The sequence below is a fragment of the Macrotis lagotis genome, chromosome 6, assembly GCF_037893015.1.
Source record: "Macrotis lagotis isolate mMagLag1 chromosome 6, bilby.v1.9.chrom.fasta, whole genome shotgun sequence".
Taxonomy (NCBI): domain Eukaryota; kingdom Metazoa; phylum Chordata; class Mammalia; order Peramelemorphia; family Peramelidae; genus Macrotis; species Macrotis lagotis.
The window spans coordinates 58,697,876-58,719,307 of record NC_133663.1 but is presented as its reverse complement, the minus strand read 5'-3'; the positions used below and the strand labels follow the sequence as shown (position 1 = coordinate 58,719,307).

Here is a 21,432-nt window from a genome sequence, read left to right as displayed (position 1 = left end):
TTTGATCCTCACAATAATTCTTTGAGGAAGGTACATTTATAATATCTGAATATAATATATATAAACATAAATATATATAAATATAATATAATAACTGAACAAGTATAAGCTAGTCTATAGTCTAGTCTACATCTATATCCTATTTAAATCCTTGAAGACAGATAAGTTGTGCCTTCTGAGTTTTCCTTTCTCCAAGTCAAACACGCCAATTTTCCTCAATCATTCTTACATGACATGGGTTCAAGGTCTTTCATCATCCTGACTACTCTCCTCCGGACTCTCTCCAGCTTCTTAACATTCTGCTTAAACTGTGGTCACCAGAAAGGAACAGAATACTCCACATACAGTTCAAGATGGGCAGACTACAGTGAGACTGTCACTTCTCTATTCCTAGAAGCTCTATCTTACTTAAAGGCAGCCCAAGATCATATTGATTCTCTTGGTCACAGTATTCCACTACTGACTCCTATAGAGAGTGTGCACCGATTAAACTCCCAGAATAGCAACAGGCCTTTCCATGCCTCCTCCATTTTATTCTTGAGACATAAATTTTTTTTGCACCCAAGTACAAGACTTTATATTTATCCCTAGTGTGTTTCACCTTTGTAGATTTGACCCAATGCTTGAATTTCTTAAGATCTTTTGGATTTTTGGATCTTTCTGTATTTTGACTTCAGATCCTTTATCATTATTATGACCCTGGGGCTGAATACTTGGTGATATTTTTAACTTTCTGCATTATGGTTATAGGACCATTTGTCAACACTGAACTTTTAATATCTTTCTTAAATCAATTTTTGCCAGAAAATATCACAAGATACACAGTTGTTCAAGCCAGAGGCAGATGATACATAGGCTGCAGGTTTTTACATACAGTATGACTTGGTTGGCCTTTTGATCTTTCATTTTTGAAAATTCATGTAGAAAGAAAAGAGAAAAAAATTCTTAATTTTTCTTCACAGATAATTTTTTGCTCTGAAGTGTTTTCTACATTTCCTACATAATGAAAGGAATCACAATCGTTCAAAGAAACACTTTAGCATAAATGCTCAAAAGTTAACTGCTACAAGATCTCTTCACTTTTATAAAAGAATCCATTGATCAGAGAACTGGCTTTAGTCCTAGCTTTACCAGTAACTAACTTGCTGTTACAAACTGGGGCAAATTATTTGAATTTTCTGGTCCTCAGTATCTCCTTCTATAAAAGATGTTTGAAAGACCAAATAGTCTCCAATGTTTTTCCAACTCTATGATTCTTGGTTCTTCATTTATATTAGATAATAACATAGGCAATTGATTTATTTTCCACTTAAAAAGATATTTTTTTAAATGAAGGAACTGGAATCAATGACAAGTGTATGGCTTTTATGATTTCTAGTTACATTAATTGCTTCCCTGAGGTCTTGTTTTACTGTTGTGTGAATCTAGTATAAGGTAAGTTCATCCATCAATCAAAATAAACTAATAAACCTTTATTGAACTTCTTTTATGTGTAAGGTACTGTAAGAAGTGCAGGAAAAATGTGAGCATCCTGCAACTCAAGGAAATTACAACATGATTGACTAGATAAGACACACACATATGAAAAGATTAACAATATAAATGTTAATAACAGTAAAGCAGTGAAGTATCTCAAAAATCTCCATATCTTTACCCCTCCAGACCAAGGGAAAAAGTAGTTATGCTGCTTTCTGAAAGATTTTTTTTTTAAAATAATGTTTGTCCTTCATTTTTCAAAGAAGACCACAACATCAGAGAGGTGATGCCATGACAAGCACTCAAATTGGATTTGAGTGAGGGGGGTGCTGTGCTAAGTCACCAGTCTCACTTTTTCCTCCAGAAGCATCTGGATCCAGTGGCCAGATACGAATCAGGATAACTGGAGATGGCCCTGGATGCAAGACAATCAGGGTTAAGTGACTTGCCCAAGGTCACACAGCTAGTAAGAGTCAAGTGTCTGAGGCTATATTTGAACTCCTGATCTCCTAACTCCAAGGTCAGTGTTCTAAACACTGCGTACCACCTAGCCAAGCAGATGCTTCTGTTCCCTTTCCTTTCTTAGGGATAAATATTCCTTGACCTAGACATCCACTTTTTCTTAAAAGTTAATTTTATATGATACTTCTCTTGTGTCATGTCATTTTCAGAACTTCTTTCCTGGGGATGGAAGGTGGGGGTCAGTGTCTAGAAACTACGCATTGATGGAAGAATGTGGTTCAGGCTTATGGGTGTTTTGCTTGTTCTCCTTCACTCTCAAAGAGGACCAAAATGGTAGACCGTGATGTTTTTGACTAAGCCTACTTTTGTCTTCTTTGGGGTAAATATTCTAATTATTCTTGTTCTTGCCTTTCATTTACTGCTTGCTTCATATTTGGGAATCAGTAGTATCATTGCAACCAATTCTTTGTTGATGGGAAGCACACTGGTAGTGGCTTAGATGCTACAATGACAAATTGTTATGTCTCTCCTGTCTCCCCAAGGTACAAATTAGAGTTGCCCCCTAACTACCTAACAATATGAGTTGTAGCTGTGGCCTTAGCCAACCCTCACTCTGTGAAGACTCTAGCTCTATATGCATGAGTACAGATTCAGTTGTTGCCCAGTCTAGAGGGAGAGAGAAAGGAGTACTTAGGGTTACATAGGGGCCACATCTAGGCTGCTCTAGAAGCGATGACATACAAAGACTGGTTGAAGGACTAGTATGGAGGAAACAATGTGGAGCAGTGAAAAGGGAACCAGATATACTGGTATTGAATTTAGGCACTGACATTTACTAATTATAGGACCACAGGCAGGTCACCTAACCTTCTCATTTTGACCCATAGGCCACTTTAAAAATCTCAAAATGCTCTAAAAAGTGAGGCATTATTTTCATTGTTGAGAAGAGTTAGGGCCCATAATAGTCTCCAAATATCTAAAGGAATGTGGCATGGAAGAAGGATTAGAATATTCTGATTGACTCCGAAAGGCAAATTGGGAGTAATGAGATGGTGTTGACAAAGGGTTGAAAATCTAGATTAAGCCAAGAAAACTTGTCTCTTGACAGAGAGATTTCAAAGCAGAATGGGCTGCTTTAGGGGACGGTGAGCCTAAATCACCAAAAGTCTTTCAACTGAATATTATGTACTAGATTCTTGTTTAACGACTAGAAGACCCTTATAATTCTGAGGTTCTGTGATTCTATTCTGTCCTGTCCTGTCCCGTCCCATCCCATCCCACCCCACCCCAGCCAATCCTGTCCTGTTGTGTTCTATATAGATCCATTTACTGATGACATATAATCTTTAGGACATCGTTAAATGATGGGAAAGACTGAAGATAATTTGGGCAGAGCATATTAAAAGAAAATTTAAAAAAAGGAAAGCTGCTATATTTCTTAGAATTTATCTATAAATCCAAAGAAATCCTGTGCATATGTTTGCTTCCCCACCCCCAAACTCAGAAAGAAAATTAGTCTTTACCTGGACATCCAGGGATACCTGGATCTCCCTTTGGTCCAGGTGGTCCAAACAGACTTGCTGCATCACCTTGATTTCCTATAGATGATAAAATAAATTCATTACATGTATTTGGATTTGGAAGGAAAAGTTTGTTTTTTCTTATACAAAAGCAAAACAGCTTATGAAATTATAAATAATTTATGTGTATTTCTTCAAATATTTCATGGTACATTTTTAGAATCTTCTGTCTAAATACTTGTGCCAAGATACTATTAGAAGTTTAATCTTTGTCACAATCTCATCATTCATAAAAATCATAGGAAGACCGCAATTTATTTGATGTATTTGTGATTTTCTCCAACTTTCCTAAAATTTTCTAATTTAATTTTTTCAGCAGTCACTTTGTGGCATAATACTAATTAGATATATGTGTGATGTGTTGTATGTTTACATGTGTGCACATGAAAATACACATATATGTATGCATTGCAGGCATTATACATATTTAGAAATACTAAGTATTAGGTTTAATTAGGTTTGAATTATATTATTTAAGGAAATGTGTGTAATATGTTATTTAAACATACATATATACCCATACATGTATGCATAAACACACATTGTGTATAATTAGAAATATGTAATGCTAGGCTTAATATAGACAGCTACATAGCAAACACAAGAGACATATTCTGAGCTATAAGCAAGGAATCATGGCTTTTCATGCCTGCCAAAAAGTTCACAAAGATATGCTTTGTTCAATATCCTCACATAGGGAAACATATATATATATACTCACAGAGGCACATACAAATTCATATACTTATATAGAGTCATTCATATTCATCTGCTCATTTATTTACTCATTGAGCAAACATTTATGAAATGTCTTCTTTGTGTCAGACATGTGGTAGGGCATGAGGACTTAAATAAAAGATAGCCTAGTGCCTGCCCTCTAGGAGCTTACCTTCTAATGAGTGAGAAAAAGGGTAGGGAGAGTCTATTTAGTGAAAGTCTTAGACAATTTCATGGAGCTGAAAATAGCCCAACTTTCCACTTGAAATGTGAATATTCTATCACTGGATTTCCAAAATAGTAGATACAATATAAATGTGTGTATTGTGTGCGAACATACGTACATGCATGTATATATCTTCATATACATGTATGTATAAATATTGTGTTATGGGAGCATAGCTCACATAGTTCCAAAATATTTAAAAACACAGAAACTCACATAGTGAGTAGGAAGGGAGGGAGAGAAGACAGATTTGCTTTTAGTAGGGTAAGAATTGAAATAAGCTGAGAAGAGTTGGAATTAATGAGACTACACCGGCAAGACAACTGTCTGTTGTAGTATTCATTTTACAAACATCCAAAAGCTTTGTGTGGTTTGCAAATGAAGATTGATAAATATTAGGAGATAGAATACAATAATCTTTTCTCTTAGTGTATCACTAAATTTAATATATCTGAGAGAAGAGCACTCCACTGCTTACTTTCATATTTGTATCATCTAATTTATTTATTTTTAAAATCTCCTTTCATCTTATTATACAGAATGCTCTAAATAGTCTAAATAAATAGGGAAGTACAGAATTCAATGAACATTGAAGCTCTATTCCCAGAAAATACCTTTAGGTCCTCTTTCCCCATGAGGTCCTGGAAGTCCAGGCAAGCCTGGAAAGCCCAGCTCACCCTAAAAAATAAAGTTATATTTTAAGGGTTAAAAACTCATATAAATATCCCATGTCCATGTTTATAATGACAGCTCTATAGATGGCATATTATCTTAAAAGTATTCACACTACATAGGATCATAGATTCTAGATTGGAAAAGACCTTAGAAATTGCAATATCCAACTCTCTGATTTTATAGATGAGGAAATTGAGGCACAAAAAGGGTAAAAATGTGTCTCATTCATAAAGCTTGTAAATACCTGAGATATCATTTGAATCCAGATCTTACAAACTCTAGGTCCAATGTTTCCTCCCCAAATTCTTGCTACATTGGCCTAGAATCGAATCTGGTCCTCTCACCTAGTAGGTGAGATTTACCAATGACTCAGCAATGATCCATTTTCCTTCTTGTATCATTACCAGTACAAGATTGCAATGCTTTACATTTGCATAAAATGTAAAACAATTATAGCTAGGCTTGATGTAGTTAACCAGCTAATTAATATAATTAGCTCATACAAATCTGAGAGATAAAATTTCCTTTAAATTCACTTAGATAGTAAAACAGTAGTATCTTTGTGTAATTTGATCTGTAAACTTGTAGAAGAATGAATGTATAAGTCATGAGGTTGATTCAGTCTTAGGTTTTTTGGGTTTTGTTTTTTTTTGCTTTTTGCAAGGCAGTGGGGGTTAAGTGACTTGCCCAAGGTCACACAGCTAGATAATTATCAAGTGTCTGAGACTGCATTTGAATGCAGGTCCTCCTGACTCCAGGGCTGGTGCTCTATCCACTGTACCACCTAGCTGTCCCCTCAATCTTGGTTTTGAATTTTTTTAAATGGTAATTAATCTAAGAGACATTCCCCAATTGAAATATGGTAAGAAGATATGAATAACCAGACACTTTTCAGAGGAAAAAAACCCAGTCTATCAATACACATGAAAAAAATCAGAGAAATGAAAATTAAAGCAGGTCTGAATTTTCATCTGACATTTATCAGATTCACAAAGATGTGAAAAAAAGGAAAAAGATAAATTTTGGAGGAGTTATGGGGAAATGGCACATGAATGCACTGTTGGTAGAGTATGAATTGATCTAGCAATTTAAAAAAAATTTTTTTTTGATTTAGCAACTTTAGAAAGCAATTTGAAACCATGTCCAAAAAGTCACTAAACTGTAGTCCATTGACTCAGTACTATCTTGTCTAAGTTTATAACCCAAAGAGATCTGTGAAAGAGGAAAAGACCTCACATGTGTAGAATTATTTATAGTGGCTATTTACACAATAAAAGGCAAAGAATCAGAAACTGAAAGAGAGAAAAGCTGAACAAATCAAGATTGGATTAGAATTCTATTGTGTCATAAAAAATGAAGAAAGGGAGATTTCAGAGAAACCTGGAAAAATGTTTATCAACTGAAGAAGAGTGAAATGAGCAGAACAAAGAGAACAATTTGTACAATACCAACAAAAATGTAAAGACAAACAACTTTGAAAACTTTAAGAGTTCTGAGCAATGCAATGACCAATCGTGATCTCATAAGACTAATGAACAAGCCTGCTGCCTACTTACTGACAGCAAGATATTAGACTCAAGATATAGAATGAGACAGATGTCTTTGACATGGCCAATGTAGAAACTTGTTCTGCTTGCTAGTACATTTATAAAATATAAAATTTTATATTTTCTCTTTTTCATAGGGAAAGGGAATAGGAGAAAGAGAAAAATGCTTGTTAATTGAAAAAATAAAAAAGATAAGCCCATCAGCTCACTTTGCATATCTTTTCTATATATCTTGATCTGGTACATTATCTAGAAAATTTCAAAAACTGCTTTCATCAAGTATAATCCAGTCTTTCAGTTGTACTGTCTGGAATAATCTGAAAATCCTCTGGTTTCCTGGGCCTAGACTTTCTTACAACCATCTGCTTTATTCTCTAGACCAACCCCATCTATGTAATTTGAAATTTTCCTTGATAGAAATGTCTAGCTTCCTGTACCTGACCATGACAGTAGAACTGGTAGACCAGTCAGACATTGTTGAATAAGATTCTAACCCAAAGAATCTCTAGCCCTCTTAGACTTTGGAAAGCATCCCTATTTTGTAGGATTAACTTAAATGTGCCCGTTTTGGCCTGGGGAAAGGATAGCTAGCCATTCTAGAAAGCAATTTGGAACTATGTCCAAAAAGCCAGATATCATTCTTCTTGAATAATCACTTATCCTTTCCTCTTCTTGCCTTGGCCTCATCGTATCCCCCTAACTCTTCTAATGGTTAAACCTAAGAAATTTAGGATGCATCCTGCTAGCCATCCAGAGATCCAGGTGTAACCAGGTGTATCCTTGTCTCTCAGGTAACAGGAATCCTGGTATTTTTTGTTCCCACTTCCTTTTCTACACTCTTATTTCCCTCCTAACTCCCTTGCTTGTCTCAAGTTAAGTCATAAGAGATTCCTTTATGTGAGTTGAAACAAGTCCAAAAGGGGCCCATTTATTTTAGCATTGCTGAATTGTATCTTACATGAAAATTCCTAATTCCTTCCAAAGCAGAGACAATAGATAGTGATGCTATTCTCCCTTACTCCCAAGAGATGATTCTTTTCATGACCAAAAAAATCAGTATATGTCTTTATTATATAAAGTATGTTATTAGATACTCAAACAACTAGAAACCAGCTTTTCGGATATTCCTAGTACCAAGGAAATAATTAGCAGATACTATATTATAATAGTATAATACTATAATAGAGTAATTGAGTTATAATAGTGATGCCAAGAGAATTGCAGTCTACTAATCCTTCTCTGTGACTGTGGATTTTATCTTTTTAACAATTTTTTTTCCTGGTTGGGTGAAGGAAAAACTAATTCTAATGATTTTGCATGTTCATTTATACTCCTTTGCAACTTAGAAAAAAGAGCTAAGAAAAGACATCTAAGATGACATGAGTTAAATTCTGCCAAATTGAAAGGTCCTTCTCCCTCAGGATGGCAGTTAAAGCACTTCTAGATTCTCCTCCCAAGTCCTCATTTTATGGAATAGTTTACCTGATCTCCTGGAATACCTGGAAAACCAATTATTCCTCTGGGTCCTTGAGGTCCTGGGAGACCTGGAGGTCCTGGAAGTCCTGGATGGCCATCTTTGCCAGGTTCTCCTTTTTGAAATCCAGGTAGACCATCCCTTCCTGGAAATCCTTTCATCCCTGGGATGCCAGGCATCCCTTTATCTCCTGAAGATACATGAGAAGATTAGAGTGTGTTCAAATACCACCAGCATCTGAACTGGAAGAGGTCCTAAGAATCACCTTAGTTAGTAAGTCAGTGAAAAAAGATTGATCAAGTGCTTCCAATGTTCCCACCATTGTATTAAACACTGAAGTAGGGGAAATGACCGACTCTCACAAAGTTCACAGTCTACTGGAGAAGACAAATGTACAGATGAAGTTGTATAAACAAGATAAAGACAGAAAAAATTCAAGATCATCAACAAAGAGAAGTCACTATTATTAAGGCAGATGGGGAGAAGTTTCATGAAGAAGGTGAGATTTTTAGTTGGGCCTTGAAGAAAGTCATGGAAGGCAGGAGACAGAGATGAAGAGAGACAGAATCCAGGCATAGCCCACAAAAGCTTGTTGACTGATTAATTTCCCTCAGGCTCAGTTTTCTTATCTGTAAAAAGGGAGACTTGGACAAGGTGACCTTCAAGGTTCCTTGAAGCTACAGATTTATGATCCTTTGATCCTCACATTTTTGAGGCTACCAAATTGAACCCCCATTTTTTCAGGTCAGTGAATGGAAATCCAGAAAGTTGACTCAATTGTTAATGACAGAATTGAGACTCTTCTGAGTCTTCTTTGTATTGCATACCACTATCTCTTAAGTTTTCAGCTTAAAATTAAGTTTCAGAAACTAAAAGACAATTTTGCCATAAATATCACCCACACCCATCAAAGTTTACAATTTTACAGATTTGCTAGCTATTTTTTTAACAGCAGCTCCAAAAGGTATGCATGAAAGGACTAATGACAAGGAAGAAGACAGACACACTTGGAATGAGTGTCCATGCCTCACCATCGACTCCAGTTCTGAATTTACTGAATTAAAAGTTCACATGGGATATAGGAGAAAAAATTGTCAGTTAAGTTCTAAGAATAGAGAAATGAAGCACTAAAAACATGTGACTTGATTAATTATCATTTACTTTTATAGAGAGTGGGCTTTCTGGATTCAAACATAAAGCCAACATCACCAGGAAATGGTTATGGATTCAATATTTCTTGTTAGCCATGTAAATTCCAGAATATTTGCCAAAGTCAAGCAAATAAACTTATCTTTCTTACCTTTTTCTCCTGGGAATCCATATCCACCAGGTGGCCCAGGTTCCCCTTTTTCCCCTTTTCTGGGAATTATGGAACTGTCCCCTTGATCTCCTGGATACCCTTTTTCTCCTTAAAGAATCAATAAAATGCATAAGTAAATAAAAGCAAGATCTTTGACTCAAAATATTTTATTACTCTCCAATCATATCCCCATTACTAACTACAGTGATTATATTTATTAGTCTGTTTTGTTTAGTTTTATGTATTTATACTGGTAGAGGGAAAACGATTGCTACTTCTATTACAACAGATTTGGAAATAGTTTTTCAACAGTCAGTAGAGCTACAGAGATTCTGTTTGGTCTGTAAAATCTGAATTTTCCTGGCTCACATTTACCAGTTCCACGTCTTCTTCCTAGTTATTTTCATCATACTGTTTTCCTTATCACTGGGTTAAGAGAAAGGTTGCTTAATTGTGTCCAGCAAAATACACCCTGGAGTTCCCCATAAACACAGATTCCCATGACGACCAAACAAAAAAGAGAGGAGAAAAAAGAAACAGTGAAAAAAACCTGGTTTTCATTAATCGTGCCCTAAGCATGAACCAGAGTTTGTCTTTTTGGTGGGAAATATCTCCTTGATATTAAGTGGGTGACTCATTGGCTAATAAGACATGAAATTATAATAAACCTGAGCAACTAAAATAATAATTTAAAATCAAATATTTGTTATTGTTTGTCAGGTCTGTTCAACTATTCATGATCCCATTTGGGGTTTTCTTGGCAAAGATACTAGAGTAGTTTGCCATTTCCTCCTCCAGTTCATTTTATAGATGAGGAAACTGAGGAAAATAGGGTTAAGTGATTTGCCCAGGGTCACATAGCTTGTAAATGTCTGAAGTCACATTCGAACTCAGAAACATGATTCTTCCTGACGTCAGAGTGATGTTCTATGGCACCACTTAGCTGCCCCAAATAAAACACATAGATAATAAAATGAATTCATTGTTTCTGGGTTTTTTCCCCTTAAGAACTTTCTCTCAATGTTGGGGTTAAACTCAGATGTCCAAGAATCTTCATGACACCAGACTCTCCACCTGTTGCAAATCCAACATGACTCCCCAAACTACTGTAACTGTAAATGTTTAATAAATAAAAATACTATATAACATAGATGGTAGTAACTTGTAGTTTTCTAGTTTACAACTACACAAAGATCCATTTCTATAGGAGTCTGAACCCACTGCCTAAGCAAGTAAATGAAATATGAAAATTAAATAATTAATACATGTAAGTTATGGCTTTATGAGAGGTGCCTGGGGTTCAGAAAAGTTAAGTAACTTGCCCATGATTACACAACAAGGTCAAAGAGGAAGATGAGTTCTTAGTCCAAGTCCATTTCTCTTTCACCTCTTATAGATATTTCAACTAAAATGTTAAGAGCTACTTCTCATAATAAAGGTAGAAAACATAGTGGATAGAGTGGCTATGGTACCTGCCCTTGGAAACTGAAGATGGGAGTTCAAATCTTGATTCAGATGCCTATCAGCCATGTAACCCTGGATAAGTCCCTGGCTCTTTTGAACATTAGGTTCTTCATTGTAAAATGGGGTGAGTGCATTTATTTCACAGGGCTCTTGTGTAGATTAAATGATAATATACATATATATATATATATGTATGTATAAATGTCCTTTATAAACATTAAAGAATTATAAACATGGTAGATATTATTGACTATAGATATATGTAAGAAGACAGGTACATAAAGAGAAAATTTAAAATTCAGACAAGACATTCTGAAATCAAAATCAGGAATCATAGAGGAAGCCAAAATTAAGAGTCTAACTCTGATAAACTTAAATAGGGAAATGAATTTATGACTTCAGGGTATAGACTATGGTGAGGAAACTCCATCCAGATTTACAGCATCAACTACTTCAGTTTATAATGTTGTCAAAAGCACTGAGAGGTTGTGAGTTGCCCAATATCATAGAGTCATTATTAATCAGAGGTAATACTTGAACCCAGGACCTCCTGGCTTTCAGGACATACCATGTTACCTCTGTGGAAGAGACTGAAGTACAAATGCAAAACATTTACCTTTCAAACCCGGCTCTCCTGGTTCTCCTGGAAGGCCACAATAACCCTCTTCTCCAGGGTCACCCTTTCTTCCTGGAAGTCCTGGCTGCCCTTCCCTTCCTCTCTCTCCTGGAAAACCTGGGATACCTGGCAGACCTTGGGCCCCTAGGAGTGTTCCATGGCAAGGAAAAGAAAACATGGATTTTATTAAAATATTTTTGAAAAAGATTCTATTAAGAGAGATCAAATAATAACCAAAGAATGGGGGAGGGAGAGCAATAACTTGAGAAGGTAGCAAAGAATGAACTATACCTACAAATAAAGTTAGTTAGACTCAAAACAGAAACAAGACTTTGACTGACTTGAATTTTATTAATCACAAGCAAAGAATGGCCTTTTTTCCATGACAGACCTGGGCAAAAAGAACATTTTTGTATCCATTAGAATGTAAGCTCCTTCAGGATAGGGGTCATACTTTGAATTTTACTGCATCCCTACTATTTAGCAGGGTGCCTCTCAAAAACTAACTGTCGAAAATAAATTTTGGGACTGTGTCTTCTTATCTCACCCAGTCTAGAAGTTCAGTGGTCATTCAAATGTCCAATCCCAATGCTAATCTGCATGGAATCTTTGAGCTACCTTGTTTTTCTAATCTGGAATGCATGTCAGAAACTCACAATATTTAGTGTAATGACCCAAAGGACTCTATCACTACTCAGAGAACTCAGAACTTTCAAAGTCAAGCTTCAGACTCCCTCGGAGCAATGAACTGAGTCACACTCTGACTCTGTCTGTCCTGATTTTTGTTAGGTGTCCAGGAAGATATTGTGAAAAAGAAGAATGTTTCACCAGCCATAGCTTTCCATATTTTCAGAGATCCTGAGCAATTTTCTAGGAAAGTCATTTTCATTCTATTATGTTAGTCTCTTGGGTACATAAGTGCCTATCAGAGGAGCAAAGGGAAAGGGGTTTCTTATTCATGTTTATTTCCCATTACCCTTCTTCCTCTTCCAACACTAACAACCTCAATGCATTTAATAAAGACTGTGTATAATTAACTTGACTATAATTCCTTACTACCCACATATCACATATGAAATTTTTTATGCCAAATTCTCATTCCAGAGTTTATGATAAGGGAGATCATCTATGATTTCCCTCTAATGTTGTCCAAGGAATCTCATTCTGTGTTCTTAGAACGAAGTCATCCTTTGACCTACAAGTGGCTCCAGCACTTTTACTTTGAGCATCTTAAAGTCTCTTATCCCACTCAAATGAATGTGAGACCCATAGGAGGAGGTAAAATTGCAGAGATAGAAGAAAGGAGGAAAGAGAAAGGGAATGGTACACCAAATTTGGGGGGAAAATTGAATCTGTTTAGATGAAAAATATGTGTAACATTTGGTCATGGAATTCAAAATCACTGCTGTTTATAAAATCTAAAAAACTTGAAGAAAATAAATAAATCCTACCTTTTGGGCCTTGGGAACCTGGTGAACCATTAACTCCATAGTGGCCTGGATCCCCTTGTGGTCCTGGAGGTCCAGGTAAACCTGGTAGTCCTGGGGATCCTGGGAGACCTTTCATTCCAGCTGGTCCAGGAGGACCTCGATCTCCTTGGTGACCTTTCAAGCCATCAAGCCCTGATGAAAACCACAGTCTGGTCAAATTTATAGGAGAATTATATACCAGAACACTTAATCTTCTTTTTTTTTTAATGTATAAGCAGAAAAGATTGCAATACACCTTAAATTATGCCTCTACAATATGAGAACTCTCCTAGGCTAGATGCCAACAGGTCCTGAACATTTGATAAAGATTGCTAACATGTGCTGATCCAAAGAACAAAATTCATAATTAAGACCAATATCATTGCTCAGAGGGATAAACAAAGATGACCAAGAGGAGGATTTTGAAAGAGGGAAAGGAAATTGGATAGGGAAACAGTGAACTATTCATAACAGGCAAATAACTAGAACACAAAAAAGGAAGAAAACTTTCCAATTGCTTGCTGGCTGTGTGGAGGGTGGAGTAATCCCATTTCACATAAAATCTCAGAAGGTCATTGTGGAAACTTGAAGAGCACTAGAAGTCAGAATGATCATAGGACTGGTCATGGGTTTCTTGTGTTAACAGATGAGGAAATGGAGGACTGGAGAGGTGAAGTCACCAAACTGAAGTCATATAAGCTAATATCAGGGACCTAATTTTGAATTCGTGGTTCTGAACACCAGTACCAGTACTCAGTCCACCACACTCTGTTAGCCTGCCTTAAGTCTCTCTAACTCTCCCATCATGGTGGATAGGGTTATTATAGAATAGAATCTTGGAAGATTCGGCAAAGATCCAATTAGTGTAACTAATAAATCCAATAAAGTGGTCACATGTATTCAAATTTACACTATTTTAAGTTATGATATAGAAAATATGGTCAGTGGTTCCAGCTTAATGGAAATATATGTGGTGTGAATTTGAATAATTTAACCACTTCATAAGATTCATTATATATGATGATAACTTAATCCAAACATCCTTCCATAGCCACCACTCATCAATATATATTGGGGATAGATTTATGATAGAGAGATATGTGTTAGCAGAATGTAAGTTCTTTGAGAGCAAGGAATATCATAGTTTTGTGTTGGTATAAGGCCTGATACATCATGGATGCTTAAGAAATGCCTGCAAATATATTATTGCTTTGATTTGTAAATGGATTTCATTTTTTCACATAAAATGAGCTGACCAACTTGGTCTGAATTCTATTATATTATCTTCCCATTTTTGAATAGTTTCTACTTTGAAAGATATTCTCATCTGCTTAACTTCTCTGACACTTTTTTTTATTCATTTCTTTTCATTGTCCAACTTCTATTTAATCCCATGATTCCAGTATTTCCATTTTACCCACATTGTGACATAACTGTTTCAGCATATTTTCCCCCAGAATTATAGCAGTAGGAAAAAAAGATGAAATTGTATTCTCTATTACTACAAAATATTTTGAACAAAGGACAATGAAGACTGCGAACTCCTTAAGCGCGGAAATCACATCTATTTTTTAAAAAATCTATGATATCTAGAAAAGTGTTGCAGATCCTCAATAACACTTTGTTATTGAAGAAGAGGGAGAATCAGTATGAATTTTGCCCACCTGCCTGTAAATTTCCCTCGACCTGAATCCCTAAGAAGGGAACGTGCCTGAGGAAAGAGGGGGTCCACTGGAGACAGCAATTGAGCCCACTGTATAGCTGGGTCACCTCTGCCCAGATGGGTTCAGTATGCTTCTGTCTTAGTAGTTGTATAAGATGTCAGCAGCTAAAAGAACAATTCAGGAAGGGGATGTTAGGGAGCTGTTTCTCCCTCCAGAAGAGTCTTGCTAAAATTCTCTGTTTAGTAAACAAATGTAATCAGGACATCTATCCCTTTGATTGATAAATGGGTAAAGGTATCTAAAGGAGGAAATAAAGTGAAGAAGCAGATATGGCAGGGATATGGTCAATGCAAATCTGCAGATATTTGTTAATTTCCCACCAAAGCCAAGGTATTTCCTTAGGAACAGATCTCAAGGAACAGATTAGGATAAAATATAAAAAGCAAATATTTGTGATACAAGACTGACTATGATATTGTGAAGGAGATTCAGGTATAGTGTTATGAGAAATCTAAAGAGAGAAATCTGAATAAGTTTGGTGCAGGATTGTTGGAAGGGCCAGGGAAGTATTTTTTTAAAAGATTTTATTTATTTTGAGTTTTACAATTTTTCCCCTAATCTTACTTCCCTCCTCCTACCCCACACAGAAGGCAATTTGTCAGTCTTTACATTGTTTCCATGGTATATATTGTTCCAAACTGAGTGTGATGAGAGAGAAATCATATCCTTAAGGAAGAAACATAAAGTGTTTCTGACAAAGGACACATTTCTAAAATATACAGAGAACTGAGTCATATTTTTTAGCCATTCTCTAATTGACAAATGGTCAAAGGATATACAAAGGCAATTTACAGATGAGGAGATCAAAGCAATCCATAGTCATATGAAAAATTGCTCTAAATCATTACTTATTAGAGAAATTTAAGCTTCTCTGAGGTACCACCTCACACCTCTCAGACTGGTCAATATGACCAGATAATGATCATTGTTGAAAGGGTTGTGGGAAATCTGGGATACTATCACATTGTTGTGTGAGAGAAATTTGGAACTACACCCAAAGGACAGCAAAAATGTGCATCCCCTTTGATCCACCACTGGGTCTATACCTAAAGAGATGATGAAAGAAGGGAGTATTTTTAAAAGAGGAGGCACCTAAACGTGAAGGGACACAGGAGAGGGCAGGACAAAAAAAAAAAAAAAGGAGAAATTAAGTTGGAAAGCAGGTATAGAAGACACTAATATGAAATTTAGCTAGAATGTATGGAAATGGGAGAAGGAAGAATGAGGACAGGGGTAAATCAAATTTGCCTAAAAATGGTCCTATTTCTTAATGGTGACTACCTTGTCTATTTATTATATTCTTTTGTAAAAGAGAAATACCTCTTAGTTTATCAGTTCAAAGTCTGAAGGATGAAAGCAAGGCCTCTCAGCAAGGTTCCCCAAATGGATTTTTGCCATCATTCACTTACCTGGAATACCTGGTGACCCAGGGAGTCCAGGTTGCCCTGGCAACCCTGGAAAGCCTTGGCATCCATGGCCTGGTGGACCTGGTTTACCGGGAGGCCCAACATTTCCTTCTCTGCCTGTAAGTCCTTTGATGCCTGGGAATCCTGGAACACCAGTTGTCCCTACAATGACAAAATGCTTTCCATAATGTAAAATTCTTTATATTAATCTATCTATCTATCTATCTATCTATGTATATATATAAAATACCTGAGATATACTGTTATTTTGCTTTGCTTCCCACTATTGTATGACTTTGGGAAGTTAATTCTCTGGGCCTCAGTTTCCTCCTCCACAAAATAGGAACTCTAATACCAGTAGTTCCTAACTCACAGGGTTATGCTATAAATGAGATTAAAATATGCAAAAATAATAACCAGCATTTGCATTTATTTATTTTGATCTCCTACAGTAGACTGTGAGCTCCCTCAAGGCACAGACTGTCTTGCCTCTTTTTGTATCTATAGAGCTTAGCCAAAAATGCCTGCCACTGACCTAAAGTCTGGCAGTAACCATTGATTGAATGATTGATCTTCATTTTATAAATAGGTAAACTGAGGCAGACAGAAGTGGGGTGTGTTTGGTTTTTTAGTGGCTTGTCCAAGGTCACACAGTTAATAAATTGTCTTAAACATAATTTAAACTCAGATTTCCTTGATCCAAAGTCTACCGCTCAATTAACTCGGAGTGTCTCCAACCAGCTCTCTTCAGAGAAGATTTGGTTATTTATTAAGTGTACTGAACATTGTGCTTAGTGCTGAGGATACAAGTAGAAAGACTAATAATCACCACTCATTAAGAGCCCTCATTCCAAGATTAGAGGAGGATAATAAACACATATTCTTATATACACATTTATAGATACATTATTATATGTTATATAGCTATATGTATGTATGTATTTATGTATGTATGTATGTATGTATTAGATTTTGACTATAACGTGTTCAGTGAGCAATGTATCTTAGAACTTCACCCTATCTTCCTTCAGCTATGAAAGGAGAATCTTTTTTTTTTTTAGAGAATCTTTTTTTTTTTTTTAGGTTTTTGCAAGGCAAACGGGGTTAAGTGGCTTGCCCAAGGCCGCACAGCTGGGTAATTATTAAGTGTCTGAGGTCGGATTTGAGCTCAGGTACTCCTGACTCCAGGGCCAGTGCTCTATCCACTGTGCCACCTAGCCACCCCAAAAGGTGAGTCTTTTGTCTTATTTGGCCTTTTATCAAACCTTCTCTACAATACTGTTCTTTTTGCCACTCTCATACTCTCTTCTTCCTTCCCCTAGTACACCTCCTTTCTTAATTAGAATATAAATTCTCCAAAGGCAGTGATTATCTTGCTGGATTTTTTAGTTTATAACAGTATCTGGCACAAGAAAGCCACTAAATTAATTCTTTAGCTAATTGAAACTATTCTAGATCTATTTATCTATAAAAGTAATTTAGAAAAATATTGAGTATCAAAATGCATAAGGGTAAAACTGTCTTGATCTATACGCAATAGATTACTCAAAGCTTATCCCCAATATGTTCAGTGACAAATCCCAACATCCTATTATGCCCAAAGATCTGCCATCACCTCCATCACCACTACCATCACTACCACCACCAAAAGCTGTATGTACCTCTAGATCCAGGAAATCCTGGCTTGCCTCTGAGTCCTTTAAGCCCAGGCAATCCTGGAGGGCCTACATTTCCTGGAAGCCCTGGCAGGCCATAAACTGAATCGCCTGGCATTCCTTTTGGCCCATTGATTCCTGGTAATCCTGGAGGACCTGGAGGACCAATAGGGGCCAATCCTTTTTCACCTTCAGGACCTGGTTCTCCAGGGTCACCTCGAAAACCTATTTAATAAAAGTAAATGTTACTTAATAAAATATGAAGAACTAACATATTGTGATAAGGCTAAGGAGCCTTCAAAACTTTTTGCTCATGTGGTGAGGCTCTTCTTTTCATTAGATTCAGGTAAGGAAGTTGTTTTCTAGTAAGGATTTTCTAGTAAAAGTTTTCTAATTGCTTTCACATAAAAATCATTAATATTTCTCTGTCCTGTTCCATGTTCTGATGATAAAATGTTTACCTTGTACTGGATTAATTTTTTAAATCTTAAATGAGCAAAGAATTTTTTCACATTTCACATTTCAAATAGAAGGAACCTTGGTAATTATGTTCCTATTCTACTGTAACAGAGAGTCAGCATTTCATATCTTAAAAAACCCTAATATGTTAAAATTAGCCTTCACATATTTATTGAAGTATATTCCCACAGAAGGAAAAACACGTTTTCACTTACCAGGTGGTCCTGGTATTTCTGATATTCCTGGTTTGCCTTGTTGGCCTTTCTGCCCATCAAACCCAGGTAGCCCAGCTTCACCTGGGGGGCCTGGAAATCCCTTAGGACCTAAAGAAAAAAAGAACAATGAACCCCAAACCTTTCTGGGGAAAAAAGAAAAACTCCAAACCACAGGAACTTTTTTCCCTTCCCTTCCTTTTTTTCCCCTTTCCTTTCCTTTTCCCCCTTCCTATTATGTACTAATTAAGAGTAGTTTATATATTAAAACTTTAATTTCTAGAGATTAAAAGATTTGACCAATCTTTCTTATGATTTTTTTCTATAAAACTAGACCAGATTTATCAAACTAAGGCAATTGGGAAATGTTTAACAAAATAAATAAAAATACAATACAACAGAGATAATGGTAATTTGTGGTTTCTACATCAACATAAGGCTCACGGGGATCCTGCCTTTTTGAGATCAATACTATTAGACTAGACTGTTTCCCCAGTGAATGACTTTTATGAAATCTCATAACAAAAGGATTCAAATTCAATGCTTTTATTAAAGATCCTACTTTATGAAATCCTTCATCATATCTCCCTATGTACAGTCTTAAGCTTAAATTAAATGAACTTTTCCCTTCCAGAGCATCTCTCATATGGGGAGGGGGAAAAGGGAGTTGGTTGCAGTTATTTTGTAGATTGGGAAAACATCTAGGAAGGCAAGTCTGACTGGGAAACTGATGCTAAATTTCCTTAGTGAAACAGAACCTAGCCTTGTCCCCAAATTCCCTAGAGTCAGGGATTGTGCTTCATGTCTGTTGTGATTAATGATAGGTAACTTCTCTATGAAGAATGGATTGTAAATTCTGGCTTATATTTTGAGTAGGGGTAGGTTCAAGTAAGAACAATGATGACAACAACAAAATCAACTGCTGTTCATTTCTTTCAGGGATAAGCTCCCAAAAAGATGGTGTTTTTGTTTTCGTTTCATCATAATGGCAGCACCAGTCCCATGTATACACGATAACCCAGCAATCAGTAAGATAAAAAATTTGGGCAGTCACTGGAGAAATTGTATTGTCTACAGGACACTAAGCAATTGCTGTGAGTGGTCTTTTCCAATAGATTGAACTACCAGGGCAAGGTCGGAGAATCAAAGAGCAGGACAATATGTCATCAACTTTCACACTTCCTTCCAAATTTCCTCCATTGTGGGGAAAGGTCAAATTCAAGGTTCATATTAGTGTCTGTAGGAAAAAAAGCTTAGATGGTCTGATTAATTATAGGAACATACAAACAAAAAACTCAGGAGCTACATTTATGAATTTAATGTGTAGTCTTGGCAATCTTAACTTTCAACTACCAGTTTTTTTGCAGGTAACTGTGAAATCTCTTTTTCTAATCTCTTTAGTCATAACTAGACCATCTCAACTAGGTGGCATGAGTGATATAATATTAGATTTGGAATCTGGAAGACCTGTGAACTCTGAATCCTGCCCCCATACTCTTACTACCATTGTGGCCTTTGATGTTAACTTCTCTCTACCTCAGTGCTCCCAACTGTAAAATGGGGGCAATAACAGCTTCCTCAAAGGGTTATTGTGAGGATCAGAAGAGATCACATATGTAGAGCACATTTCAAAGCTCTACCAACTCTTATCTTCTCATGGGATATAGATAGACACTTCAAAGGCAACTTGCAACAATCAGACATATTAGTTTTCACTTTGAATTTGTTTGCCTCTGAACTCACTGACAGAGTAGGAACTTTTTCTTGTTAAGAAGGACTGTAATTTTCATTGGTATAGGGGAACTCCCACTGAGGAAACTGCTTTAATTGATACAGATCTGTACCCCTTCTATAATTTATAATCTTGGAAAATTCCCAGGGGAACCAAGAGATTAAATGGCCTTCCTGAAGTCACACAGCTCTTATATGTAAGAGATGGATCTATGACCTCAGATCCTCCTGCTTCAAGGTCATCTCTTTTCCTCATACTCTATTCATTATATGCCATTAGTTGCCCTGAGATTAGAAAGTCATTGCTACACCCAGTATTTCTTAACATCCAATATTTTAGTCATCCCATCAGATTTTTACTATCTATTATATCACATGACTTTTCAGGTCCTTAATGAATGTTGAAATTCAGCAGTACAATAATCCAGACAGTTTTAAAAAACTTGTCATAGAAAATGCTATCCATATCCAGAGAAGGAGCTGTGGAGTTTTTTTATTATCTTCAATTATTAAAAATTGCTTTATGTATTATGTAACTTTTTTCTCTAGTGTTTTCTTTCTTCTGTTTGGATCTAATTCTTCTCTTACAGCATGTTCAATATTGATCTTTGTTAAGCATGATTATAAATGTAGAACCTATATCAGATTGCTTTCTTTTGGGGGAGTTAAAAAAACCTCTCAAAAAATGATTGGTAAAAACTACCATTACATGTAGTTGCAAAAACAAATAATTAACATACCTAACTATTAAAAAGTGAATGTTGAAATTGACTCAATGGAAAGGAAAAATCATTTCAGATGAATCATGAACTAGCCCATCAATGAGAATTTGTTAAATATTTCCCACGCACCAAGCACTATGTTGGATCTGAAGGTCAAATCAAGCCTTTTTATAAGTGACTGACTTTTCAGATATCCTTAACAGAAGAATTGAGGCTCTTAGGAAACTAGGATATCAAAAATCTATTTATAATTTAGGGCAGTTAGGTAATGAGTAGACAAAGCATCATATCTAGTTTCCCTTCTTGCTTACAAACCACTTCCCTCACTATGGAAAGTAGACTCTCTTGGTCTCTCCACAATTGTTCTTGCCTCTCTATTCAGTCATGAACTCCACAGACTAAGTTCAGCCCAGGTAATATTATTTATTATTAATTTTTAAAATTTTGTGGGGAATAAGGATATAGGTGAATGGTATGCTAGTAAATTTTAACAACCAGCTCTCCCCCACCCCAAATT

General features: G+C 36.1%; 1 protein-coding gene across 3 annotated transcripts in view; it reads right to left on the bottom strand.

Annotated features, from left to right (window-relative positions):
• COL4A4 (collagen type IV alpha 4 chain) overlaps positions 1–21,432 on the bottom strand; it is a 150,182-nt gene that overhangs the window by 43,752 nt on the left and 84,998 nt on the right. For all 3 annotated transcript variants that reach the window (XM_074191244.1, XM_074191246.1, XM_074191245.1), the window contains 9 exons: positions 18,466–18,573; positions 17,798–18,016; positions 16,140–16,298; positions 12,989–13,159; positions 11,538–11,681; positions 9,458–9,565; positions 8,166–8,347; positions 5,076–5,139; positions 3,462–3,536 (listed from right to left, as the gene is read on the bottom strand). In XM_074191244.1, coding sequence (XP_074047345.1) covers positions 3,462–3,536; positions 5,076–5,139; positions 8,166–8,347; positions 9,458–9,565; positions 11,538–11,681; positions 12,989–13,159; positions 16,140–16,298; positions 17,798–18,016; positions 18,466–18,573 — 1,230 coding nt within the window. The remainder of the gene's footprint in view (positions 1–3,461; positions 3,537–5,075; positions 5,140–8,165; positions 8,348–9,457; positions 9,566–11,537; positions 11,682–12,988; positions 13,160–16,139; positions 16,299–17,797; positions 18,017–18,465; positions 18,574–21,432) is intronic.